Source organism: Ammodytes marinus, assembly GCF_949987685.1.
Source record: "Ammodytes marinus genome assembly, chromosome: 6".
Lineage (NCBI taxonomy): Eukaryota > Metazoa > Chordata > Actinopteri > Uranoscopiformes > Ammodytidae > Ammodytes > Ammodytes marinus.
In genome coordinates this window covers 20,727,672-20,755,668 of record NC_137235.1, presented here as the reverse complement: position 1 = coordinate 20,755,668, position 27,997 = coordinate 20,727,672, and the positions used below count along the sequence as shown (strand labels likewise).

Genomic DNA, 27,997 nt, shown 5'->3' with positions numbered 1-27,997 from the left:
AAGTGAACTATCTAACAAAACACAGTCGAGCACTAAAATATCACAACCGGACACACAAAGACTGAGTGGTGGGAGTTCTCGTCCCCATTAACCTCCAGCGTGCAACGACTTATTGTCTTACAAATGTTTACATCCATAATCACCATTTGTTCAACAACACTCGCAGCACTGATGAGAACGTAACAAACTGATTAAATAACATGAAATGCTTTATCTGACACTGGAACAAGCTGTTTTTATCTCTTGAGTGTCAGTGTCAGGTATAGCTGACGTAGAGGAAACATGGATTGCACAGTGGGGTCAGTTTAACCTCAGAGTCCAATAATGACAGTTTAGCCATTATCTTCTCCTAAGATCAAACCAGACCACTTCCGCTGATTTTTACTGGAGCCGTTTTATTTTTTCAGACAGCTCCATATTAGCTCTAGTTCCTAGTAAGATAGCAGCTAACCCTTGTTTTTTATTTCTCATTTTGCTGTCTGATTTTAGTTGTGCTGACAAATATCATCATTACCAGCATGTAGTTGGGAGTTGGTAACAAGGACACAAGCATATTTCTCCAGACAGTCAGAGTGCGATACCATATTTCAGAAGTCCAGCAGTTGATTTAAGATCTGTCACAGCTGACAAGCCTTTTGTAAAATCTGCTCATAGTGAGAAAATATTTGTTTGATTGAATTCAAATGGATCTGTGTAATCTGGCAGCTGGTAAAGACAGTTTATAAATCGGTGTATACCATTCATTACTGAAATACTCCAAACCTGGGTTGAGGTGTTTAATGTGAAACCTGTAAAAAGGAGTAAGTCAATGGTACCAACCATTTCATGTTAAACCACTCCATTAAATAAAAAATAAACAAACACTAACAATCAACAAACCTGACCTGGCTGAAAGTGTAACTGAAGTTCCATTCAAATATGTCAGTATCTAATGTCAGGGAATACATCTTGAATTGGCAGCTGCCATTCCCAGCTGGCAGGAATGCTCTGTAGGGCCAGGATGTAAAGTGTAAATAGAATGTACATTTTCACTTACAGATTCAAGTTAGGTCAAGTATTTGAATGGCTTCTGACTCTTTCCCAGGTCTGTCACAAATAAATATATTCTGTATATAGCGACACATCTCACAGTAGCCAGGTTTATGAATCTGTCTGCCCATCACTGAAGAATCTGTATAGCTTAATGTCTGAGGACAGTTAGTTACTTAAATACTGTTTAGACCAAATAGGTTACAGCATATACATTTCACGATCAATTCAAAATACAGTATTATACTATTTTCTTTTCTTTTCCTCTTTTTTTAAGTCTATCACACTCAAATCGATTTTGGCTTTGGTGTAAAAATGGTAGTAAATACCTTGTATGGACCATAGAGCTACATCAGAAACTCTTGGGAACAACAGTAATGATAGCACAACTCATTTACAGCATCATCATAATAATTATAATAGTTAGGATTAATTCACTCATTCAATAAAAACAGGGATTTCGAAAAGTGCCCAGTCACGTTTCAAAGGGCCCTATACAAAACCAGCCCTCCAGCCCCATGTTTAAAATAATCTAGACACTATTAAATATAATAAAGGATTCATGGTGACAAAGTAAGCCCTGTCTGATCAATTCGCACAAAGAGCTAAAATAAAAGCAAATTTGCCATCCCCGGTTAAGTTAAAATGCAAACTTCAGAACACACAAAATGAGTGTACAATCTCACCTTTTTGCATGCAATGACAGCTCAGAAGCACACTGCTGATTAATCCCATGGAATCCTTTAGTATCTACTAACAAAATAGTCTGGAAAGTAGAAAGAGCTCAGAGATTTGCTCCAAAACCCAAACATTAAAACCTGACGTGGTGGGCATGGTCGTCTGGGAAGGCCATCGGAGTCTGAATTGAGTTACAAGACGATTTTGGAAAGACGGTAGGGGTCGAAGTGGGGAGCGAAGGTGTTGAGGGTTGCCCTGGTTTCTACACATTCGTCCGACACTTGGGGAAGATGGGTCCCCCCTCAAGCCTTCTCTTTCTTACTGTGGATGGAGAGGAGGTGGAAAGAAAGAACGACAGATAAAGAAAACAAGAGAGGAGAAAGGATGAGAAGGAAGGAAAACGAGAAGAGAATAATTTAAGAAGAAGCAAATTCAGCATCATCATCATCAACAAATGTAGCCAAAGCAGAGCAATGTTAGCATGTACTATTTGCTTCACATGAGCAAAGAAAAGAGAGGTGACTGAAAGCAGATAAGAGCAGGACTGATTAAGATCAATGTTAGAGACAAAAATTAGGTGTGGCCCCTACTGACCAGATTGTAACTTGTGGTTGTCGCCCTAAAAGCGGTTTCCACTGATTTATCATTTCACTACTATAACATTGTCGGGCTTCTGGAGGAGAAATGGAAATTTATGCAGTAGAACAAGCGATATTGTCTTTTTTATTTGATGCCTACATTACCCACAATTCAAATAATTGACAGTTCGCTGGGAGATTCAGATGCATCATGCTAGTAACAGCTAATGTAGCCCAGAGCCTCAAAGCCTTGAACACACAAAATGGAATGTTACGCCGCTAGGGGCTCACAATCACACAACTCAACAATATATCATTGGTTATGTCATTTTGTGACATATTGGGCCTTTAAGCAAATATGAGGAGGTTACATAAGTCTGATCAGCTCACTTTTTTGTAACTCCACAGTGCCAGACATGACGCTCAATCAAGTAACACCACATTTTGAACACCTGTAAGCAGAGATTGATGTTCACTTGCCCTTGAAGCCCCTTATCCTTTCAGTTTTAACTGTGATTTAGTGGTGCATATAGTATTGGCAAACAGACTTCAAATGAGGTTTAGGGTCCCCAGGGGAGGTGTCCCACAATTCCAGGACAGCAATCCAGCTTGAGATGAGAGCAGTGTTTGAATGACAAGAGGAGAAAAGAGGCTGAGCAGAAGAGGCTAAAATGCTGCCAGACAGTGCAGGAACAGTGGAAACAGCAGGAAAAATTATCAAATTAGTAAAAAAAAAAAAAAAAAAAAAAAAAAAAAAGCCAAGAGGGATCATAAACAAAGTGACCAAAGAATAAACTATAACAGCGATTTAATCCAGGGAAAGGATTGCAGAAATCAAAAGACGAAGACCATGAATGTATTCTGTAGCTTTACAGAACAACCAAAGAAGATGATACTCCTCAAAACTACTAAAGCAAGCAAAAGATGGGGAAAGTTTCATCATTTCCAATCCCATTTTGAAAGACAGAGAAACAAGAGGAATGTAGTGGTTGCTGTTGTCCAGTGAGTAATTGTATCAGTGTGTTTAAGAGTTGAAAAGAGTGCAAACAAATCTTATCTGCGGGTTATATACAGTAAGTCTCACTTTATTATGCTTCACAGTCAAGTTTCCCTGTAACCCAAACGTCCAGACTTCATTTTGTCCATTTTCTTTTCTCGTTGGGTCGAGCATTGTACGCTCCTTTGGGAAATATTATATTTCAAATATATATATCATATATACTGTATGTATATACATATACTCTGGACTGGAGAGCCACAACAGCAACTTTTGGAAGACGCTGTGAGTGGTCTTCGCGAATCGGATCGCAGGAAAAGAAGAAAGGTGATGATAGGTGCTGTGCAAAGCAAGAGAAACTCTCAGAGAGGATTACGACAGCTGGTGGCAGCGCTTTTACAGCACTCTGGAAAATAACCAGGTGAGGTTTGGCAGAAGAAAGGCAAGGCTGAGTAGTTGTCAAACTTTTTTCTTTTCTTTTACTTAGTCTTGCACTTGAACTTTTTCCCGAAGGCCATCTCCAGCTCGGGGACAGACAGAGTGAGTGTGAAGGAGCCGTCCGACTCTGACCTGACGACCCGGGCTTAAAAGGATGACGGGGGTTGGCAAGGGGAGGAAAGAGTTATGACAAGATTATCACACATACACATAACTTTAGGTGGTTTGATACCACAGCTTTTAAAACTGGTTTTCAGGTTAGCTTCAAGAGCTAACAGAGTTAGACACAAACGTAAAAGTGTAGTCAGGGGTTCTGGAGAATGCTTATCTTCAAAAACACCTTTTGTCAAAAACTGTGAAAATCTCCTCACAATCCACTACCTGTCCATAATTTGTGTGCGCAGAATAGAATAATCCAGTGTTAATACACAGCCTAGGCTCTGTTAACAGGCATGTTGCTAGCTACGTTGATTACATACCCTTAGTTTACATAGTCTAGGCTGTGTGTTAAACAACAGATTTCTTTTCAGCATGAAACACATGGAAACATGGAAAACAATAAAGAAAGAAAAAATCAGCAAAGACAAGACCCTTATACTGTGTGCATGTGTTTAGCAATAACCATTTCTTCCACCAGCTTCATTTTGTTTTCACTCTCAAGCACAAACTCTTTTCTTAGTGCTTATGTCACAACTTAGGAAGCCGCTATTTTGATTGGCTGGGCCCTTCCGGCCATAATACTGAGTTACCGGCCGATGATGTCACTCTGAGTCTTCTATTGGAGTCTGATTAAAGTAGAGTCCAAAGAGATATAGTGAAGATAAAGTGTCAGCGCTGACGCACACCACAGCCAACACTGCCAAATGCAATACTCCTGAAAGACTGAGTATGAACATAACTAACCACAGCACTGCACTGTAAGGGGAATAAGTCATCAAATATAATATGTGAGAAATGTTATCAGTTTAGGTCCACTTAATGAATTTTGTTAAGTTACCTATTACATTTCTCCTTTCAAAATGCATGTGTGTGTGTGTGTGTGTGTGTGTGTGTGTGTATATGTGCATGTGTGTATAACCCACCCAGGTCATTGTTGTTCATCATAGCATTGGAGCCTCGGAGGCGCGGTCCCTGCTGGGTGAAATGATATCCAAACTTCAAAAGTGTAGTGTTTTTCTCCAGCATGCTGGCTATCTCCATCTCCACCTTGTTGCCTAACGGCTGGCTCTGGGGTTTGAAGAAAGAGAGAGAGAGAGAGAGAGAGAGAGAGAGAGAGGGAGGGGAAGGATGGAGGAGGAGATGCAGGAATAGATGTACAGATTATTTAGAAGACGATAACAAAAGGTGAATTGTGGGAGCAAGACCGAAACGTTAGATGAAATAGGCTAGATAAAAAAAGAAAATAGGAAAAAAAAAGTTACGGTGATGATCTCCATGGCAACAGATGATAAAATGGCAGGGGGTAGTTTTTTCAATTCATTACAATAAATGAATCATTCAGTTAATGGAGTAAAATAAAAGGGAGACACAAAAAAAATAGTCTATGATAACTCGACAGGAGCCAGCAGTGAGTCAAAGATGAACAACTATGCAGGATGACACATCACCGCGTAATCAGCGGGCATTAGACTGAAGTGGCAAAGATGCTCTGTGTACAGTAACTGACACACACACACACACGCACGCACACACACACACACACACACACACACACGCTCCATGCCAGCTGTTACCTGATTGTCTATCTTGAGCTCCTGTAGTGTGGTGTTATTCTGCAGTGACTCTATGAGGGAGATGATTCCAGCCCCTGTGATGAAGTTGGACTCAACGTTCAGGCTCTTCAGCGTCGTGTTCACCTTCAACATCTCTGCCAGGGCCTGAAGGAAAACAAACAGACACAGCTGTGCTCATCACTTTGCATCCGTTAGCGCCTTATTTCATTTGTTGGCCGCATTCAGCGAACAGTGTGACCCACAGAGCGGTCAATCTAATCCAAGCCATTTAATGAAATAGTGTTTTAACCTGGGTTTCGGAGCAACATAGGAAATAACGGTGTTAGATTGTGTTAAATGTTACAGTCATGACTTACGAATGCAACAGGGTCGTTGCTCCTGGTTCCTACAAGAGTAAACCTCTCCACCACAGAGTTCTCTATCAGAGCATCAGCGTAGGCCTTCAGAGTCTTGATGGGGATGTTCTGGGTACAGAAAAAGGCCAAAGCATTACAGCTCAGTAAATGTTACATGCTCCGTTCATTATTTATTGTCAGATCCAGGAAAGTCATTTCTGAGAACGTATCTGCATTGCATCTCTGAATAGAAATATTACCTCATTTTGATCGTGAAACAACACTAGTACAACAGAAAAAGGACGTTTTTCCCAAGAAAATCATTCATGCCCTTAAAAGGAATTTCATTGCATTATTTGATTAAAATTGGTTCAAAAGCTAATGTTTAAAATTAATTGTGCAGAATAAAAATGCAATCACTACATTTTGTGCGCCAAAGTTATTCCTTTGGCTTGTATATAAACACAATATCATTTTTTTGTGCAGCAAAGATTAGTTTATCAGAAGTGCTAAAAAATACTCTTATTATGACTATAAGAAATTGAGGAACATTTGTTTTATACAACACACGCACACACTCACCCTGATGTTGTTGAGGTTGACCTCTACCAGGTCAGGGTCGTTCCTTTTCATTCTCAACAGTGTGTCTTCTACGTCAGTGGCGTTGGGCTCTTCATCGGGGACTGCTTTATACTGGGTGCACTGGATCACACCTACATATTTAAGGAACATACTCTCATGTAAAGCAGGAGACTGTGGATTAAACTATTATATTAACTGTGGGAACAACACTCATTTAAACATGTGTGTGGCCTTTCCACACTTGGTGAAAGTCTTCATTTAGAGGTCGACTGGCTATTCCTAAATCAACTTCATTGTAAACGGTAAATGGCAGTGCTTGGACTTTTGATTGAGGCTCTGAAAAAAACGTCTCCCTACACAGGTTTGCCAAAACAAAACAAAGCAAAGCATTCTATACTGTCCATGAACAATTTCTCAAAGTCGGTGATCAGCCTTGAATATGTCTCCTGATGATCTCTGCTGGTTCAGAAGTTTGAAGAAGCTGTTGAAATAAAAGTTCTTAATGTCTGTAATACATCACAGTTAAAATGGAGAATTCGCGTGGAATGCCGCTCAGACGTGTCAATTAATCTGCACATGGAGCTATTTTGCCTCACAAGTATTTTGTATCTTTCACTCCCAGAGCAGCAAGAGTGATGGATTACTGAACTAATTTCTCTTAATTTCCATCTCGCTCAGCGGTGAAATGAAAAGAAAAACTGGAAGTTTGTTAAAAAGGACCTATGATACTTTTCGACTTTTATGACCTATAAACGTTGTTATAATGATTTATAGTCATGTTTAACCATACTAGAGTATCAAATAGTTACGTACATGCATTTCGACGTATTCCCTGCTGACCGTCTGGGGTGGCTATGCAGAACACTAAACACTATGGCAGCCGGTCAAGCCGAACTCGTTCAAATTTCCGGATTGTTTCTGTCACGCTCGGGTCGTTTCTGTCATGTTTCCATGTATGGTAATGCTGCCGCTCAGACAAGCTCTGGCTGCATGCCCCCACCTTCCTGAAAATGTCCCGCCGCTGGAAGGAAGGTAACCAATCACAACGGAGTGGGGTTTGCAGCAGGCGGGGGGGGGGGGGGGGGGGGGGGGGGGGGCGGAGAAGCTCAAAGCAGTGTGTAGAGAGAGACTGCTGTGCTCGCTAGGGTAGCAGGAAGAGTGTCCCGAAAATCTACATAGTTTTTTGTGATGTGATTCGTGTCAGGTTGCTCTATAGCAGTTTTTAACAAGAAATGAAGACCAGAAAAGTAGTATAATAGGATCTCTTTAAGTTATAAAATCAGCTTGGACCAATGTTTTGGTCAGTATGTATGGCTTCTATTAGAGAGTGTATGGAACCTATTAGAGAGTAAGAAAATTTAGCTAAATTATCCAATTTACATCCAATTATAGATTTCACTTCAAAAGTGCAGTATGATATGAAAGGCTTGCTGTTTTGCTTTGGAAATACATATCTCAAGTGTCTCAGTGTGAAATAGTGCTTAAACAATAATAATACATTGTTAAGGCAAATGTGTGTCATGTGAAAACAAAGCTACTTCCAATTCCAGCAGGAGAATCAGACGTTTTTAGCTGGCTCTGTTTCTGAGAGCCGGTCATATTTGAAAGTGAGATGCTCTTTGTTCTGACTCTGTTTAGAGCTGGGCGAGATTGTATAGGATGAGCCACCATGCAAGATAAACATTGGCTCATTGTGTGTGAACATGTGTGTGAATTTGAGAAAGTCTGTGTGTGTGTGTGTGTGTGTGTGTGTGTGTGTGTGTGTGTGTGTGTGTGTGTGTGTGTGTGTGTGTGTGTGTGTGTGTGTGTGTGTGTGTGTGTGTGTGTGTTGGGGGGGTGAAGGTCATATCTGAATACCATAATTTACACTGTGCAGTGCAAGATAAGAGTATAAACAGATGAATCATCATGTATGAGTGTCTATATACAATTATTGATTGAGCACTTTATTTTTTGTATAACTATATTTGTGCATGCATATATTGCCTTTCATATTCAGTAAAATATACCAGCATTCTGCCATCATGAGATCATTTCACTTGATTCCAGTCCAAGTTGGCTTGCTTCAACATTTTTCTTGAATGACGTGATATTTTCTTTTAAGTAGTTGAAAGATCTGCATACTTTTCCTGAAACTTTTACTTTACTTTCTTGTAATCCCCTGTGAACCAAATGTATCTGTGATTGAACCAAGTGAAGAACGGTCAGGCGACTTGCTGGTGTCTCAGTTGCATAAATGCATGTACATGTGTGCGAGCGTGTGCGTACTGTTGAGGCCTTGCTTGTTGACAATGGTGCTGCTGGCCAGGGCTTCATAGTACTGCTGGTTACTCATCAGGGTGTGCATACCCAGGATGGCTGGAAGACAGGAAGAAGACTGAATTAGGATAGAGGGAACCAAGAGGGTCACAGGAAGAAACAGACAGAGATTAGGAGAGAGAAAGAGAGAGAGAGAGAGAGAGAGAGAGAGAGAGAGAGAGAGAGAGAGAGGAATGCTCACAAAAGAGTCAATTGATTTAATGATTGTCCAGTTACATGCTTATACAGACAGCACATCAACAGTCGCAAGTCAAACCTTACACGGTCATGTGCAGGCTGTACATTAGTTTAACATGTACTGGCTTTGGTTCGTGCAGCTGAGGTCCTAACCTTTCAGTTGGACGTGATCCCCACCTGCTGCATCGTTACTATAAAGTGTAGAAGACTCTTACTTGAGTCCTGGCGGAAGTGAATCTGAGATATAGAATGTCTTTTTAGACATACATAATAGAAACGATAAGGAGAGAATTATAGCCTCATTTGTTTTGTCAGAAAGATCGAGAGTTATGACGGTTTGCTAAGACATAAACAGTTAGGGAACAAAGGCTACCTAGGAGGCCTTCCTTTTCTCCTGGGACTTGTGCTCCAAAAATATTTCTTGCATTTTCATCATCTGCTCTCGGCAGCAGCATTGTTTGATAATCAAAATAGTTCTTAACACGGTTCAAACATGTCCCCAAAGGAGTTGTATTATATTTCCTTAACTATTCATATGATGTTTAAAATCATTCAAGTTTGAACATGCATCAATATATCTGAAACAGTACAAGACATTTGCCATATATTAAATGAAGAATCGTAATGCATGGGCGGTGCTGACATCTAGCAGTCTGAATGTGTCACTGAGTACAGCTGCAGCGTTTTACTAACTGTCGCCTTAACACAAGCTGAGGGCACGGACATGACAGGGGACAGAATGCTTCCATGCAAACACTGCGTGCAGTCTACAGATACCCTGGGTGGAGAACAGCTAGCACACTAAGATATCCAGCAGTGATGGAGGAAGTGGAGGAGATGGAGGGATGAAAGGAAAGGGGTGGAGGAAAGGTGAGAGGAGCGCTAGAGGAAATGGAGAAGATTTGTATTAAGGAAAAGTAAATGAATGAAGGAGGGTTGAGAGCATGGTGGTGTTTTAGTGAGAGATGAAGATGAAGTATAAAAACAACTGGAATATAGGACATTTGACAGATCAGATCCAGTCTATCATCAGTCATTTGCTGTGTGTGTGTGTGTGTGTGTGTGTGTGTGTGTGTGTGTGTGTGTGTGTGTGTGTGTGTGTGTGTGTGTGTGTGTGTGTGTGTGTGTGTGTGTGTGTGTGTGTGTGTGTGTCTGTGTGTGTGTGTGTATGTGTGTGTGTGTGTGTGAGTGTGTGTGTGTGCCTGTTTCTGTTTGATTTTTATTTTCATTTTTAAAGCATTTAGAAATCCAAAGTAGTGTTTTCTTAAAGTAGGACTAGAAGAACTTTTTGACACAGGAACACAATCCACTTCTTAAAAAGGAAAAACGTTATGTACATTTGGTGAGGAATTGGAAAAAAAAACAACCAGCCTTATGCATAAAGCATGTGTGACTGTGAGGAGTTGTGAGTGTTGCGTGGCTGTGTTTACCTGCGATATCACAGAGCTCAGCATCAGAAGCGCTGGCCAGGGCTTCTTCCAGCTCCGGCTCGAGAGTCACATTCTCCATAATGGGGTCCACCATCTTTTTAGGCACAAAGGCTTTCCCTATGACGTGAGAGCAGATATTTTCTACAAATACAATGAACTACAAGTACTATTACTATGATTTTACTAGCATCACCTACCCTTCGCTAGTAACACTTTGCTTGAATTGCAATGTATTTGCAAGAGATTTTACAGGTGTTTTCACTGTACTGTTTTTCTACAAACTTCCAAATGGCCTTCACAGAAGACATATTGGCTAATCTTGGGAAGGAAACGCACAGGTGTTACCAATAACATTAAAGATAGCTCTGCTCTATTTAAGTGTTCCAGTAAACTGTGACGGTGAGTCAGCTTGCATCACGATACAAGGGCCCTGAAACGGCCGCTCGGCTATATTAACAACAAAAACCTAAAAAGCCTAGATAACCAAAAACTAAAATCTGTGCCATAATAACCTTTCACCTTTATATAAGCAGCAGATAAATACTTATTCAGTAAAACAAATTAAAATACAGAGACAAGGAAGACCATATACTTGTTCCGACTTAGAACTCAAACTGGAATCTAGTACTGTATATACAATAACATATATACAGTAAATGTTTATCTATCACACAAATCTATGACCATGTCCAGTTTTCCAAACCAGCTTTCTTACGTAACAGCTGAAGGTAAGTAGCCCTTCGTCACAACCACAAGCTGTCGTCACTATGACTGACTGTCCCAGAGATTTGTGTCTCTGCTGAAAGCTGTTATGTCTATGTGTGTGAGTGTATGTGTGTGTGTGTGGTCAGCTCCTCCGGTTTCAGCCAGAGAATTTTTTTGACCTTTACATAAACACTGGCTGCTGGCAGCGTAGTGGCGATATGTTGGTGGCAGCGCCGAGCTGCCATTTTTACCTGTTTCCTCTCACGCTCCCAATCAAAGCGCTGTATCCTATCACATCGTTAAGCACACTGTTAAAGTAAAGCAACCTGTTTCAAGCCTGCTGGCTATGGAGACAACTGTAGTAAACTTCACATCAGTGGGAGCGGGGGCTGAGCAAAAGTGGGGTGATGTCATACAGTATAGCTTTGAACAGGGTGCAGAAACATGCTGTGCCTCCCGGGTAACTGTGTGTTCCACTAAAAGAACTGGATGTTAAATGCCTTGCTCTATCATGGTACCTTGAATGTAAACTGTTACTCATTCACTTGAAATGAACTGTGTCTGAAGCACACAAGTGCACTAAAGCAACAGCACCAGCAAAGGAAGATCATGATGAATGTAGCAGCAGGCAGAGCGTCTAGAGTTTCACATAGAGATGTCTGGTATCTCTCACCGTTCATCAGACACCTAGTGTCCACACTAGACTGGTGCTGACTTGCTATTGGGCCTCACAAGGCTTGGTGAGGGCTGGTCATTCATGGAAACCTGAGATTTCAATGACAGACCCCAGATATAAGGGATTCCTGATCTATATGTGAAGGTTTGTGGCTTAGTTTATGATTGGATGAATTTGATTGTAAATCTGAATCTTCTCTGGCGTTTACACAGATCCATTATTCATCCATTTCCAATGTACCTCTCTTTTCCCCTGTAAAGGGCACCAGGTCTTCTTGTTCAGGATGCTCTTTGGCCTGTTTCTCCAGATGGGCCAGTAGGTTGTCCCTCTCAAAGTTTCCTGTTGGAGCTTTCTTTGTCTGGTCTTTCTGTCGCATCCCAGCTGGCAACAATGCATTCTAGACAAGGATGAGAATTTACAGACAATAAACAAATTGGCACTGGGCTTGGGGGGTGGAGGGGGGTGGTGGGGAATCACCTTTTTTGTGAATATTTCTCACTCCTTTGTTCTTATCATAGTAGATAAGTACCTTGCAACATCAGTACAGAGCAAGCAGCGCTCCACTCAGGGGAAGGGAACAAATCCTGAGCGATTTTTGATTATATATGGTTTGTGGTGACTTCAATAGAAGAGACTTTTCTTTGTCAGAGTAAATCTTTAACCTCTTATTCGGAATAATTAACATTTAAAGATGCCCTCAAAAGAAACCTTGCACGAACCTCAATGGAAGAATGCTTTCACTTCGCAGAGATTTTGCAGGTATTCATTTACAATTAGGGTTGCAAAGTTCCGGGAATTTTCAAAGTTGGAAACTTTCCATGGGAATTTATGGGAATTTGGGGAATACACAGGAATATACGGGAATTTACTAAATTTATGCTTTTAAGGCCCTGGAAACCCAAATGCACTAAATCAGGGGTGTCAAACTCATTTTGGTTCGAGGGCCACATACAGCCTCTCTGATCTCAAGTGGGCCGGACCAGTAAAATAATGGCAAAATAACGTACATGTCAACTCCAAATCTCTAGCTTTGTTTTTCAGTAATATGCTTTATCACTCAGCCTACATTTGTAACCTACATTATCATGGATCACAAGGGATCTCTGTACCCCCCAGGAAATGTCTTAGTAAAGGTTGCTGCTGGCCATGGGAATAGGAGGTGCGGCGCATAGCGCCGCAGCAAAAATTTTGGGGGTATTTTGCTCAAAGATGCCAATATACGCACTAATGAAATAAACAACTGTTTATTTGAATACACAAATACAACAGGCACTGACGTTACAGTTGTCCAATTTTGTTTACTATATGTACAGGGACACATTTTGTGCAAACATGCAGACAGTACAAAATTAAATTAAATAAAAGTGCAACTTCTACTGTTTTGATTTATTTTTAAATACAGAGGTTATTGGTTGTTTTGGAATTCGTTTTTCCCAATTTAAAACATAAAAATAAAGCAGCATGGAAAATTAGGAAACAAATCTTGTAGGCCTACACTAGCATGCTCCTGCTCGTTTCGCGCGTGCAGAGCCGCGGACACATCGCGCTTGCTAGTACATTAATTGTTCAGTTTTTTTTGGGTTTTACTTTGCCATAAAGCACTGGAGGAAACATTAATAGCGGTGAAGCAAGATTGCCATTTACCATTTCCCATGTTGCTAAAATGTGCTTTTTTAAATTTTGGCTGCCCCCTAGCGGCTGGAGTGAGCATTTTGGTTATTTCTTTAAAAATTCATATCTCCTCACAGGAATGGGCTAGAGACTTACTTTTTTTTTTGAAATGCTCATAAATGTGTGCTCTACAAGTCACGGGCCAGATTAAATCATCTCGCGGGCCGGATCCGGCCCGCGGGCCGTATGTTTGACACCACTGCACTAAATCCTCCTAACTATGTTATTTCAGTCCTGGCAAACGTTCTAGACTGTAAAAAGCAGTTTTTTCAACTACGTTTTATAATATTTATGAACATTTAATTTAAATCTGATTTTTTTAAAGCTCATTAAGAGCCCGACTTGATATCATATATTGATTTTTATTAGACCAGATTTACAGAGGCTTGAACAGTCATTTTAAATATAGTTGGCGAAAAAATATTTTAGCAAAAAATTTACCAGATTTCATGCAAGTACCTGGCACGTTGCACACGTTATGCCCCCTACATGCAGTGTGCATTCCTCCATTACATGGGGGTGGGGGGGGGGGGGGGGGTCAGACAGATGAGTAATATTTCACTCAACATTCATCTTTTTGTTGTTCAGTGAAATTATTGATTGTTCATAAAATAATTAAAACTTGATCAAAAGTTTCTGGAAATTTACCAGAAACTTTACACCCCTTTGCAGCTCTATTTACAATACATTCAAATGATGCACAATGCTAATATGGTAGGAGAGACAACACAAATACAGGACAGGTATTATGGTATTAAAGCTAAATGAGATGGTGGTACAATCTTAACGGAACTATATCAGTAGTTATCTCTACTCCAGCCCTAAACAAGACCAAGACATTTCCCAGAGCTTTGTTGCTCACCATGTTATTTTCAACCTAAAGCAAAATTCAATTCCAAGCTCTTACAAGTGCTACTTATAGCTTCATATCTTATCCGTCCCCTCAGCACTCTCTCTCTCTCTTCACAACTCAGTCTCTCTTTGCCTCCCAGCCTAATTGCTCTGCCTCAAGTCCCTCTATAAGCTTTTGAAAGGACAATATCTCCCCAAAGGAGCAAACTATTTTCAAAAACACACCAAACAAATGATCCTGTCAGACCACATTTATGTGATTGTTTGGTTTGAACCAGTTCAGTAGTTTTCAGTAATGCTCCATATATTATCAACGTGACTTTTTATAGTACAGCGACGGAGTAGGCTATATCACACCACTGCTGCCAAACTTTTTATGTCACACGTTCTTTACAGCTGTAGATAACAGGCACACTCCTAGTCCCACCGTGTTATTTTTACCATCATGAGTCTGTCTCTCTCTCTCTTGTCCCATTTAATGGTACTTTCCTCTGGGCTTTTTCTTTGTCATTCTACCAACCCCTCTAGTTAATTTGGTCTCTCCCTCTCTCTCTCTCTCTCTCTTTCTCTCTCTCAGCAGCATGTGTACGTAACATGTACAGTACATGCCTCTATCAAAAGAATGCTGGGTGTCTAACTTAAATATGTTAGTGAGTGGGGAAAAAAAGCGACAAGAAACATTTTCCCTTTTAAAAACCTGCAATGAAGGATGTATGTATATAGCTACTTGGGAGCAGCAGAAACAAGCCGTACACATATTGACATATTAACGCCTTAAAGAGTTGATGTAAGCCCTATATTTACTTGGTTTGGCCTCCATCAACTCTTGACTCAAGTCTGGCTCTGTATCTGCTAAATGCTCCACTAGCTAGTCACCAACTTTGTCTGTTGGCCAGATATTTTGCTGAAAATGGCTGCCTGCTGCTGCTGTCAAAAAGTTAAAGCTCACATATTATGCACTTTGCTGTCAATTTTATATGGTCTAAGTCAGGGGTGTCCAAACTTTTTTCACTGAGGGCCACATACAGAAAAATCTACGAAGGGCCGGGCCACTTTGCAAAAATAACACATTTATCAGGACATGTAGCTGCTCTGATGTTTAGTTTCATAGTGTCTTCGTAAATTGTAATCCTTCTTCACGGCAACACTTTCCTTGCACATTAAACAGACACATTTCCCCTCTTGTTTATATGCCAATGATACACCCAGTGTTTTCTGCCTTTGCGTCCAATGTCCAGCAGGTTGAAAATAGTATCCAGCCGAGGTCCCGACCCTCCTAGGGGGGTTCCGGGGGTATGCCCCCCCGGGAGATTTTTTTAAGTTTTTAAAGTGAAATGCATGAATCTGGTGCACTTTGAGAGGGAAATTAAGAGGCTAAATCTGAAGAATTTTGTATGAAAAAAAAAAAATGGAGACACTGTGTCAGATGAATTAGAAGATATTGGAGAAGGACACACAGATTTTCCATAATAATATTAATTTAAAATAAAATATTATTCAGGGTCCTCTGGGATGGGCTTGTTGCTCTTTTTATTTTATGGGACATATTTCTCAGTAATATAATGAGTGCATTTAAATTATTTAAAAATTAAAAGCGCCATATTACATTATATTTTTAAAATGTGCCACGGGCCAATCAATCAGTGTTTGACACCCCTGCACTAGTGAGTTAACTAATAGCTGCAAAAAAAAAAAAAAAAAAAAAAAAAAATGTTTTTTTTTTTTCAAAGGGCCATATTACATTATATTTTTGAAATCGGCCGCGGGCCAATAAAAAGCGGGCCGCAGTTGGCCCGCGGGCCGTAGTTTGGACACCCCTGGTCTAAGTAGTCCCTAATACTTATTTTTTTAGATGTTTGCTGAAAAACCCGTTCAGATCATTTATTGTAGCAAGCCTCTATACCCTGATTGTCCTCTGGTCTCAGGATGACCTATATTTGTGTGATCTGGCTGGCCCCTCCCACCTCTCTGCCGGGCTTTCTTTATATGTCCATGGGGCTCTCCCACCGTCTCTGCCGTGCTCTCGCGATACTAGAGAGACACTGCGTGACTGCGAACACAGTGTTTACCCGGAGCTAAGCCATAGCTGGTTGCTTGTCCCAAAGCTAATAGCTATACACCAGTCAGGCAAAACTACCAATAAAAACTATTATTTTAGTTTCACCGTTTAAAAAAAAGCACAGGTAGCTTCCTATCCGTTGTGTTATTAAAAACGAGGCATTATTAGACAGCAAGGGGAAAGCTAAGTTAGTGTATTAGGAGCAAAACTTGGTGCTACAACCGAAGCTACATGGGCACTAACGCTAAAAATAAGACTCAGACGATTTAAACCAGTGAAAACAGTAGCTTCAAAGTGTGATTTCTACAGGAATATCTTCCCATCCTTTGTCATGTTAAAAACGAGTCATTTTCAGACTGCTGTGGGGAATATAAACAGCGTATGAGCAAAAGCTGGTTGCTTGTCCCAAAGCTAATAGCTATACACCAGTCAAGCAAAACTACCAATAAAAACTATTATTTTAGTTTCACTGTTTAAAAAAAAGCACAGGTAGCTTCCTATCCGTTGTGTTATTAAAAACGAGGCATTATTAGACTGCAAGGGGAAAGCTAAGTTAGTGTATTAGGAGCAAAACTTGGTGCTACAACCGAAGCTACATGGGCGCTAACGCTAAAAATAAGACTCAGACGATTTAAACCAGTGAAAACAGTAGCTTCAAAGTGTGATTTCTACAGGAATATCTTCCCATCCTTTGTCATGTTAAAAACGAGTCATTTTCAGACTGCTGTGGGGAATATAAACAGCGTATGAGCAAAAGCTGGTTGCTTGTCCCAAAGCTAATAGCTATACACCAGTCAAGCAAAACGACCAATAAAAACTATTATTTTAGTTTCACTGTTTAAAAAAAAGCACAGGTAGCTTCCTATCCGTTGTGTTATTAAAAACGAGGCATTAATAGACTGCTGTGGTTAAGATAAATTAGTGGAGTATGAGCAAAAGCATTCTGTGTTGGTGTATGTAACATTCAGGCTGTACTAAGGGCATCTTGTCGCTTAGCGGGGAAAACAAAATGGCTGTCACTCGGAAAATTTTCCATCGGATCTCGGGCCGTGGACCAATAAGAAATGGGGGGGTGGGGTTATCATAGACTAGTGCACGGTGGACGTTTCTGGGGGGGAAGCATGGACATATAAAGAAAATATGGGGATGTGGCTGTGCCGACTGTGACGTAATAGTCGGCAAGAATTCTGACTGGAGTATATTGGGGGGAGGGGTGGGGGTTTCAGAAAGGGGGAGAGTGAGAAAAGGAGAGATTGTTATTTTTTTTTATATTTTGGCAGTCTCTAGGCACACCGTGGACCCATGGATATGTTAGAACACATTTAAAAAGTGCATTTAGCATAATATGTGACTTTTAAGAGGGAACCAAGAGTGAAGCTGCAATGCAAACCGTAAAAAAAACAGTGAGCTGAAAGATGCAAAAAAGCACATCCAAATATCTGTCTGAGTTCAAGTTACAGCCAGTGATAATAAGACTGTGGTGTCCAAGACACAGTTTGAACCAGTCCAAGTTATAGTGTGTCATTGTCTGAATGAATGTAATGGAAAGACAAAATGTTCTCTTGATGATTGACCAAAACATGTTTCTTCCTAAATCATAGTACAGCTGGCAGACATGGTGTTTTTTTTTTTATCTTGGTCCAACATGATTAAGCTTACTGTAACTGATGTGGGAGGCCTTGCTGGAAAAGGTTTCTATGTGATTTTAAAGCAAGGGGCACTTAACTGTTGTGCAAAAGGCGGAAACAAGCGAGCACGCACACACGCACCACCTCTCACTGTTTCTTCTGTTAAATGTCATGGAGTCCCTTCAGTCACTCTGCATGGCATCAGTATCCCTCACACACACACACACACACACACACACACACACACACACACACACACACACACACACACACACACACACACACACACACACACACACACACACACACACACACACACACACCCAAGTTGTCCACATTAAACCCTTCCAGTCATCCCCCTGGCACTGAAGGGGAATCCACTCTTTACGAGCAGTTAGACATTCAGCAGAAAGCTATAACAGCTGCTGTCACCACCTCAATCCATGATACATTACTGAGGGTACAAAGCTGGAGGTGCATGCATCAAATTCATAAATAGATACGTCATAATCGCAAACAGCAAGTAAATGCAGTCAATTAACAACGATTTAAAACAGAGAAAAGTAGCAACGACAAGTAGCAAAAGCCTTTTCGCTTGATTAATCTGTACAACAACGAACAGATTGTCAACACAACACTTCATTTGACCAAATTTTTTGACCCAGTTTTAGTTGTTTTTGCTGCTACAATTTTGACCAGACACATTCAAGCAACAATTTGGAAAATGTCCACATTTAGATCCAACATTTCACCTGTTGCTTTGTTGCTCTGGTGGACAAATTTCACACATCCTCTTTAGGCCTGTTAGTAGACTTTGGATTGGCTGGTTCTGTCTACATGGCATTTTGAAACACAGTCCATCAGCTGTCACTTTACTAATACTGTGGACACTACTTTCATTACAGCCATTTACGCATTAGCATGTTCCAGGGCATTTAAACAAGAAGCTAACAGCGACTCCGGTGAAACCATGAGGACATGCGATACTGCAGTAAATGAAATGTGGGAGCTTTGTTAGGCCAGAATGAGCACATAACTCTTGTTGACTCCAACACAGTGACATATTAATCCTCCGCACACTGTGAACTTACATCAGGATCCAGCTCCTCTAATTCATCCTCTAATCGCTGCAGCTCTTCCTCTGACAGTTTCCTCAGCAGGTCATCCTCGTCTATGTCCCTGTACTTCTCCATCTCCTTCAACACCGACATGGTGGACAGCACAACACCTGGGAACAAGCGTATTCACTTCAACATGACATACTGTACATAACCAAGAGTGAAGAGTCTTGTGTTTAGAGAAACATGTTGGCACGCAGCTCTTTGTTTATCGTGGGCGGTTTTCCTCTACATTGAATTAATCAGCGGGCAACACTATGTCCTGCTGTATAGTCCAACGAGTCTGACCCGTAGACTGTATACTTTGACCCTGAGTGTTAACACTCTGACTGCTGCTATCGCTGTCCAACATAAAACCCGCCTACCAAGCAAGGGTGCTGTCGACAGTGGAAACGCAAGCCAGATCTAGAATTACCGTGCTGTTCCAAACCACACCGCTCAGTGGAAACGAGGGAAAAGTGTTGGTTGGATTTTGCTGTTGACGAGGATTACATGACATTATACAGCATATCCCATTATTGACTGAAATGGAATAATTATTATTATATCATAGAGTACATTTTAAGGACACATTTTCCCCTCACCTCAATCACCCGTCAAAACAAGAAAGACAAAATGTAGGAGATCAGGAGCCTGCAAGACCCTGGTCCTTAAGAAAAGAAAATGTATATCTGTGGATGGAAAAAGCAGAGACAGCAATGATACAATTAATATTGAAATGACATTGTGTTTGAAGGACGAGAGCGAAGCAAAGTTGACTTTAATGGTAAGACATGTGAGGTGAAATACATTAAAGCGGCTACGAGTAACATTTAAATATCTTTTAAACAGCCTCATGTTTCCTCTGATAATCATAAATTACCTTTAACAGCAAACGAGACCATCAGTGCAAAAAAAGACGTTTTTAAATAGTTTTTATTACTGCTTTTGGTCTGGTCGCACACCCAGTCCGATTTTCGGTTCGCTTCTGCAGGCTCTATGGTCACATATCCGTATTGGTTGCAGATTTCAGTGTGGCGCTGCAACGCGATTTGAGAAGCCTATCCCTCCAGGTGAGGGAAGGGGAACGGGAGTCTTGTTTGAGACAGTTATTTGTCGTCATAATGACTGATAACGGGGCTGAACCATCAAAGAAAAAAAAGAGAATGCAATGAAGAAAAGCTAAAAGGGAGAGTGATAGATGGCAGGATATAGGATATAGGCTACGGGCTGGACGAGGGCTTTGCCAAGCAACGTGTATACAATTTCAAGAGAGCGAAACTAGACTGCAGTGTGTACTCCTAAATGAATGAGCGGTTGGTACTAACACAAAGTTTGCTTTGCTTCACCATCATCAGATAACCATTATCTGAAATAGTCATTATTTACATCAACAACACAAACACATTACCTCATCGTGATCCATGCTAACTGCCGTCTCTCGTTCATTCGCTTTCTGTGAGAACACGTAATCTTTCAGCTCCGTGAGAGAGAGAGTAGTTAGGTGCTGCATCAACTCATTGCAAACAGGTGTGTGTAGCACTGACTGGCATTAGTTGATGCGGTGTCAAAACCACTCTCACGGAGCCGAAAAGAGTCCTCACACTTTCAACACACGGACATGCACTATATTACGCCCTTCTCAGTTCACACTCGCACGCCTGGCACGAGCTAGAAAACAGCTTTGCGACAGCGGGCGTCGTAAAAATACTATACCGCTTTTGTCCAATGGGGACGCCAACGTGCCATGTTACTCGTAGTGGCTTTAAGCATCATATTCCACTGCTCTTTTTCCTTCTCATTTTCTCGTCTCCATTTCTTCCTGAAGTAATTGAGAGGGCAGCTAAGGAAAGCTGGGGAAGAGAATCTCGTTTAAAACTGTTTTTTACTTTTTTTTATTCCATATCGTACAAACTATTTTGCGGTTTTAGTAGCTCCTAATTGCCGAACTCCGAACTGCCATATTTTAAGCACTTGATGCTGTTTTCGCTTGAGACGCACTGAACATTAAATGTTCCCTTTTCCATTCCTCTACTATTTAAATGGCACATGGAAGTGTTAGCTAACAGAAGATTGAAGACAGAGACCGATTAGGGTGGCTGGTCTTAAAGAAAATAGTTTGACTATTTAGAAATATCTGTAAATGTTTTCACTTTCTTGCAATTAAGTGAGAAGATTAACATCACTCTCTCATCTGATACGGCTAATATGAAGCTGAAGCTAGTCAGTTAGCTTAGCTCAATTTGAAGACAGGTAACAGGGAAATACAGAATAAACAGAATCTAACTAAAGGGATTACATGCAAGACTGTTTCTGGGCTGGTTGACAACTGCTCTCAGCCAAAAAATAGTCCTTTGCCATAAAATGGCCAAATGTTATATTTACACTTAGGTTTTTAGATTGGTTACACAAACGAGATACAACAGGCTAATTAGTGAGAGGTGTTTGGTGTTGGATTTTGTTACATTCAGTCAGGCTTGCTGTTTCCTGTTTTAGTGTGAGCTAGTAGTGTAGCTTTATATTTAATGAAGTGATATGACAGCGGTATTGAATACATTTTGAAAAGGGATACAGTGGAACACAAGCCTTACAAGTCACAAAAAAGCGTTTGACCAGGGGAGAAAGGCTTTAAAACACATAAAGTCACTGAAGGTATCAAGTACCTTACTGAAAATGATCAACCATAGTTACAGTATCTCACAAAAGTGAGTACACCCCTCACATTTCTTCAAATATTTCATTATATCTTTTCATGGGACAACACTGAATAAATGACACTTTGATACAATGTAAAGTAGCGTGTGTACAGCTTATATAACAGTGTAAATTTACTGTCCCCTCAAAATAACTCGACACACAGCCATTAATGTCTAAACTGCCGGTTACAAAAGTGAGTACACCCCTGAGTTAAAATGTCCAAATTGGGCCCAAAGTGTCAATATTTTGTGTGGCCACCATTATTTTCCAGCACTACCTTAACCCTCATGGGTATGGTGTTCACCAGAGCTTCACAGGTTGCCACTGGAATCCTCTTCCCCTCATTCATGACAACATCACGGAGCTGGTGGATACTGGAGACCTTGCGCTCCTCCATCTCCTGTTTTAAGAAGCCCCAAAGATGCTCAATAGGGTTTAGGTCTGGGGACATGCTTGGCCAGTCCATAACCTTTACCCTCAGCTTCTTTAGCAAGCCAGTGGTCGTTAGGAGGTGTGTTTGGGGTCGTTATCATGTTGCAGTACTGCCCTGCGGCCCAGTTTACGAAGGGAGGGGATCATGCTCTGCTTCAGTATGGCACAGTACATGTTGGTATTCAATGAACTGTAGCTCCCCAGTGCTGGCAGCACTCATGCAGCCCCAGACCATGACACTCCAACCACCATGCTTGACTATAGGCAATACACACTTGTCTTTGTACTCCTCACCTGGTTGCTACCACACACTCTTAACACCATCTGAACCAAATAAGTTTATCTTGGTCTCATCAGACCACAGGACATGGTTGCAGTGATCCATGTCCGTAGTCTGCTTGTCTTCAGCAAACTATTTGTGGGCTTTATTTTGCATCATCTTTAGAAGAGGCTTCCTTCTCGGACGACAGCCATGCAGACCAGTATGATGCAGAGTGTGGCGTATGGTCTGAGCACTGACAGGTTGACCCCCCACCCCTTCAAGCCCTGCAGCAATGCTGGCAGCACTCATACGTCAATTTTCCAAAGCCAACCTCTTGGTATGACGCTGAAAACGTGCACTCAACCTTCTTAAACTGGGCTGCAGGGCAGTATTGCAACATGATAACGACCCCAAACACACCTCCAAGACGACCAGTGGCTTGCTAAAGAAGCTGAGGGTAAAGGTGATGGACTGGCCAAGCATGTCCCCAGACCTAAACCCTATCGAGCATCTTTGGGGGTTCTTAAAACGGGAGATGGAGGAGCGCAAGGTCTCTAATATCGACCAGCTCCGTGATGTTGTCATGAATGAGTGCAAGAGGATTCCAGTGGGAACCTGTGAAGCTCTGGTGAACTCCATGCCCAAGAGGGTTAAGGTAGTGCTGGAAAATAATGGTGGCCACACAAAATATTGACACTTTGGGCCCAATTTGGAATTTTTTTCTTAGGGGTGTACTCACTTTTGTTGCCTTCAGTTTAGACATTAATGGTTGTGTGTCGAGTTATTTTGAGGCGACAGTAAATTTACACTGTTATATAAGCTGTACACTGACTACTTTACATTATATCAAAGTGTAATTTCTTCAGTGTTGTCCCATGGAAAGATATAATGAAATATTTGAAGAAATATGAGGGGTGTACTCACTTTTGTGAGATACTGTATGTAAATGAGCTGTTATCAACAGATGGATAGACGACCAAGAGAAAAAGAAAAACATTCATTCAATCTTGTTCAACTAGAGGTTGCTTAAGTGCAACATGCTGCATTAGCTAAAGTATATGGACACATTATTTTGTGATTCTAGCTGCAGACAAGCCATAAAGTTGCACTACATGTTTTCACCTGGTCCCCTTTCTTTTTGTCTGTCCAAACTAACGCTCTATTTCCTCCTAGAATGATATCCTGAGAGCTGACCCATCTGCCATGGATCACTGTCAAAAAAAGTAGAAAAGTCAACCCCGGATGAACCAATTACCTTGTCCGTAAATAGTTTTTTCTTGTGTTGTCCTTTGAGCTGCCAGTGTTCATGTGCGACATTTCTTTTTGATCTTAAAGGCCTACTTCACCGGTTTGAATATGAAGGTGTATTGAATTCTGAGATTCTATGTAGTATAAATGTGCAAAAAAAATTTAAATTGGTTCATCCTAGCCTGAGAAAAGGCAGAAAGAGTTTTTTTTTTAACCCTATATTAATCTTACTGTGACATCACAGTAAGATAAATATAGGGTTAAAAAAAAATTACTTTGTAAATATTACTGTGATGTCACAGTAGGAGAAATCACAGTAATATTTACAAAGTAAGGTTTTTTTTTAACCCTATATTTATCTTACTGTGATGTCACAGTAAGATAAATATAGGGTTAAAAAAAACACTCTTTCTGCCTTTTCTCAGGCTAGGATGAACCAATTTCAATTTTTTTTGCACATTTATACTACATAGGATCTCAGAATTCAATACACCTTCATATTCAAACCGGTGAAGTAGGCCTTTAAGTATCCCTGCAAGTGTGTTTTGGATAATCTCCTAAAACGGTAGGGTCAAGCGTGCCGTTCTTTTGTTCTGCTTTCTCTAAGCTCCAAGACAAGACAAGTTTCCAAAACCAAAGATGAAAAACTGGGCTAAACTCCAAATAACGCGGCAGGTCTTCTGTAAGAGGCCGGCCTGCTCTCATGATATCAAACAGACCCGTCCCTGTAAATAACACTGCTACAGGCTTCTGCTTCATTAAAGGATGTTCACTGGGCACATAGTAAAGATGACCTGAGCCAGAATGTACCCTGTAAAGCCCTCAGCACTTGAATTGCCCTTTGCCCTCAAAAGTCTAAGAATAGCAGCCCTGACAAAGGATTGTTAAACAAGTTGGTGTGCAAAACCTTCATATTGACGTCTCATGGAAACAATTGAAATGTCAGTTGATATTTATTTATTTATTTTTTTAGCTAGTGGTGTGGACAATTATCACAATGGTTATGCTTTAACAGCGACTACTTTACTTTACACATCTTTCAGTTTGTTTTTTAAACATAAACCCCAGAGAAGCTGTTTCAGCCATGAAATACACATAAATCTCTGTGAAACTCACAAATGCTCTCTGAGTGGCCAAAATAAATCAGTGCATGAAAAACGTTGCAACTACGCATCGGGGGACCTCTAGATGCTTCAGCGAAGGACCCTGCTGAACATCTTCAAACAGCTTATGCTGTCAAAATAACATGAATGCCTACAGTAGGCATGGTGGCGAGCGAATATTTCACTTTCACAAGATTTCTTCAGTTCGGTAAGCCCATGATATACTGTATTGCCATCATCTCTAAGCTTGTGTAAAACTCAGTTAACATAGGGAGCTTGAATTAGGCGGCCTAACACTATCCTCAGCACATTTGTTTGTACTTTAACAACAATTTTAGATATTCAGATGTAAAATAAAAAACATATTAAATGCTACAAACACCAGATCCCTCTAGGTTTTTAATTGGGAGGTGGACGATGGGTCAAAAAATAATGTTTAATCCTCAGGTAATTCACAAATAACCATAACAGTGATACAAGTGTAACCAACTCAACCATACTAAAACTTAAGCTATTCATCTCCTGCTGTAGGAAATAATGCTTTATCAAATTTAAATGGTGTCTATTCAGAATATTCCGAAAATTGCATTTCTTAGAATTAAACAGGTTTTGGTCGTGTGACAGACAGACATTTTTTTTGGATTATGATATTTCAGACTTTATCTGAAAAAGAGAAAGAGATTCACTTCAGTGCACTCCAGGATGTATATTTTCTACATTAATCTGTTACAATTTATTTTAAGTTATATGTGGAGTTGAGATAACAATAGAGAAAGAGAACTTTAAGATGGGAACTAAAGTCAACACTGATGGCTGCTGCATTGGTCTCCACTTTGGGGAGCAGCATGGGGTCGTATGTCAAGTGTATACAAGAGGCATTGCAACTCACTTGCTGCCTTTGAGCTGAGGTCGGGCCATGGGGGCATTCTGCAGAGCTCAGGGTGTCCTGCCTGCCTCTTTGCTAATCATAGTGAAATATCAAGGTAGCTAGATATGACACATTACCACAGGAGATTAATTATGAACGCATTAATGAACATTTTAGACTTTTGAAACACTGGTGCAGCAATATGGTTAGTGTAAAAGGAGAAACAGCAATTGGCTTTATTTACTCTTACATGCTGTAATTAGGTCACAGAAGAGCTGGACACCAATCTGTTTCATATCACAGCACTTGTTGACTGAAGTAAAATGGTCGCAAAGTGGTTTTGCATTTTCTAATTGATTTAACTGCAAGTCTATATAGGGGTTATAAGGAGGTATGGGTGAACCCTATGAAGTAGTTACCTACTGTAATATATTCACCAATTGGATCACTGGCATTAAATTGGTTATAGACAGTTTCACTAATGTAGGCCTATTGTGTCATGGATTCCCATAGCTACATAAAGATAATGACTGTTACAATCCCAAATTGTGCAGGACTTTGGTGTGGGGACTTGCAGAATGCCATTAGGCTACTTAAAGAGGGAAACCACCGACAGCCAATAAAACATTATCCAATAGCAGGGAAAATAGGCCTATAAAATAGATTTGCAAACTATACTGTAGCCTATTCCTTTTATTTTGAATGAACCCGTGGAGAGTGGAGACTTATCTTCTTCAAGTCATTTTTAAAGTTATGTCCTGTAGTGTAGGCTACATTAATTAAACCTTGACATGAGATCTTCACTAATTTGCCTGTTTAACAGTCCTGCTGTATAACTTTTTTTTTTTGCATTTATTTGCGTACCTCCTCCAGCGCTATTTATAGACGGACGGTCCCGCTGGGTGACAGCAACGAATACTTTGACCAGATATGGTTTCCTCCAGAGCCGCCTGGAGTCGCACTGAGCTGTCCGCTCTGCTGCCGGCGCACAACCCGGGAATCCACAGGGAAACAAATCCACTAGAAGAAAGCGTCCATGACCCGCAGATAATCCTGAATTCAACAGATTTCAGTTCGCTCGCAGTTTCCTCCCCCTGTTCGTCTCGCGGCAGGCTTGCGAAGGCTGACTATCATCCACCGTAAAGGGCAAAGTAAACTTCTGGCCAGAGATCCTCCTCCTCCCAGCCCAACACGGCTGCCCTGTCACTCTAGTGATGTCACTAAGCGAAGTGGCGCCCATTATCGGACACAGTGATTCTCATCCATTCGGGCTAATAATAAATGAGTAACGTTTCACCATTACAGCCTACTCAAAATGTAACTTTGGCGATGGGTTCGTTTGTTAGGGTAGCAGGTCGTGTCATGACAGACTGACAGGATGTTAAAATGGTCAAATTTCACAATTAGGGCATGTTTAAGTCCTTCAAAAAACTCCAAATTCGGCATATTATCGATTAAATAGTAGCCCAGGCGGGTGGGTTAAATATCTTGCACATAGTTAGTTGGCTATTGCTCTCATAGACCTACTTACCTTTCCATTAGATATGAAGTTACAGACAGCAGCATGTTAACTTAGCTTAGCTCAGCACCAAGAATGACATGATAGGGAAACAGCTGGCATGGTAATGTGTTACCAGTTTTCAGGCAACCATCCTGGTCCATTCTTTGTGCTAAATTAAAATAAGCTAAGCTAAATGGCTGTTGCCTTCTTTGTTGCTACAATTGCCATATCAATGTTAAGTGGTGGCCTTTTTATATGGTATGCACTATGCAAACAAACAAGTAGCCTATTCTATCTGGCATATTTCTTCTGACAGTTTGGGCTGGTTTCTGAGGTTCAAGGGGTGAAATTAATTATTATTATTTGTTTTAAGGAAGACCTGTTGAAAAGACGTTTAGTAGGGCCTACAGGTAGGTCACCATGCTAATTCACTGTTTCATACTTGACCAAAAGAGCCATTTGATGTTTCACTCTAATTTCTTACCCAGTAGACAATCCACCATCATTCTCTATTTTGACAATGAGATACTTTGCTTAAAAGCTCTTTTATTTCACTGGCATTCCTGAGGTAGGAGCTCATACTGCCAGAACAAAAAACTAAAGTAGGCTACACTTTTTCTTTGCTTACATGTTTAAATAGAACAAATCATTCTGAACGGCTTTTTTAATTTAGAAACAATAGCAATACTGTATTACAACTTATTTTACGCCAAGTAACACAGGATCAGTTTTTACAGAATGTTCCCATCAGTTAAGTTTGAACAACTTTGTAAATAAATGCAGTTTAGTCCTTGAATTGGATTAATGTAAACACATATGTACATATTAAATTCAATACAAAAAGGAGCCACACCAATACATGCATAAGGCAAAACAAAAATCAAATTACATGGCGGAACAGA

At 40.6% G+C, this 27,997-nt stretch overlaps 1 protein-coding gene across 3 annotated transcripts; it reads right to left on the bottom strand.

Annotated features, from left to right (window-relative positions):
* Window positions 1-10: 10 nt before the first annotated feature.
* Window positions 11-26,731, bottom strand: tmod1 (tropomodulin 1; the record flags this gene model as incomplete). Of its 3 annotated transcripts, XM_080029329.1 has the most annotated exons (12): window positions 26,459-26,731; window positions 19,590-19,676; window positions 18,979-19,115; window positions 11,918-12,074; window positions 10,297-10,413; window positions 8,639-8,728; window positions 6,371-6,501; window positions 5,810-5,917; window positions 5,454-5,597; window positions 4,803-4,947; window positions 3,766-3,865; window positions 11-2,028 (listed from the first exon to the last, which is right to left on the bottom strand). In XM_080029329.1, exons 3-12 carry the CDS (start codon window positions 19,096-19,098, stop codon window positions 2,010-2,012), a joined length of 1,131 nt encoding a protein of 376 aa, XP_079885455.1. In that variant the 5' UTR covers window positions 19,099-19,115; window positions 19,590-19,676; window positions 26,459-26,731. The 3 variants fall into 3 exon arrangements, with proteins under 3 accessions (XP_079885455.1, XP_079885457.1, XP_079885456.1); XM_080029331.1 differs by lacking the exon at window positions 3,766-3,865; XM_080029330.1 differs by lacking the exon at window positions 11-2,028 and having other exon boundaries at window positions 3,762-3,865.
* Window positions 26,732-27,997: the final 1,266 nt, after the last annotated feature.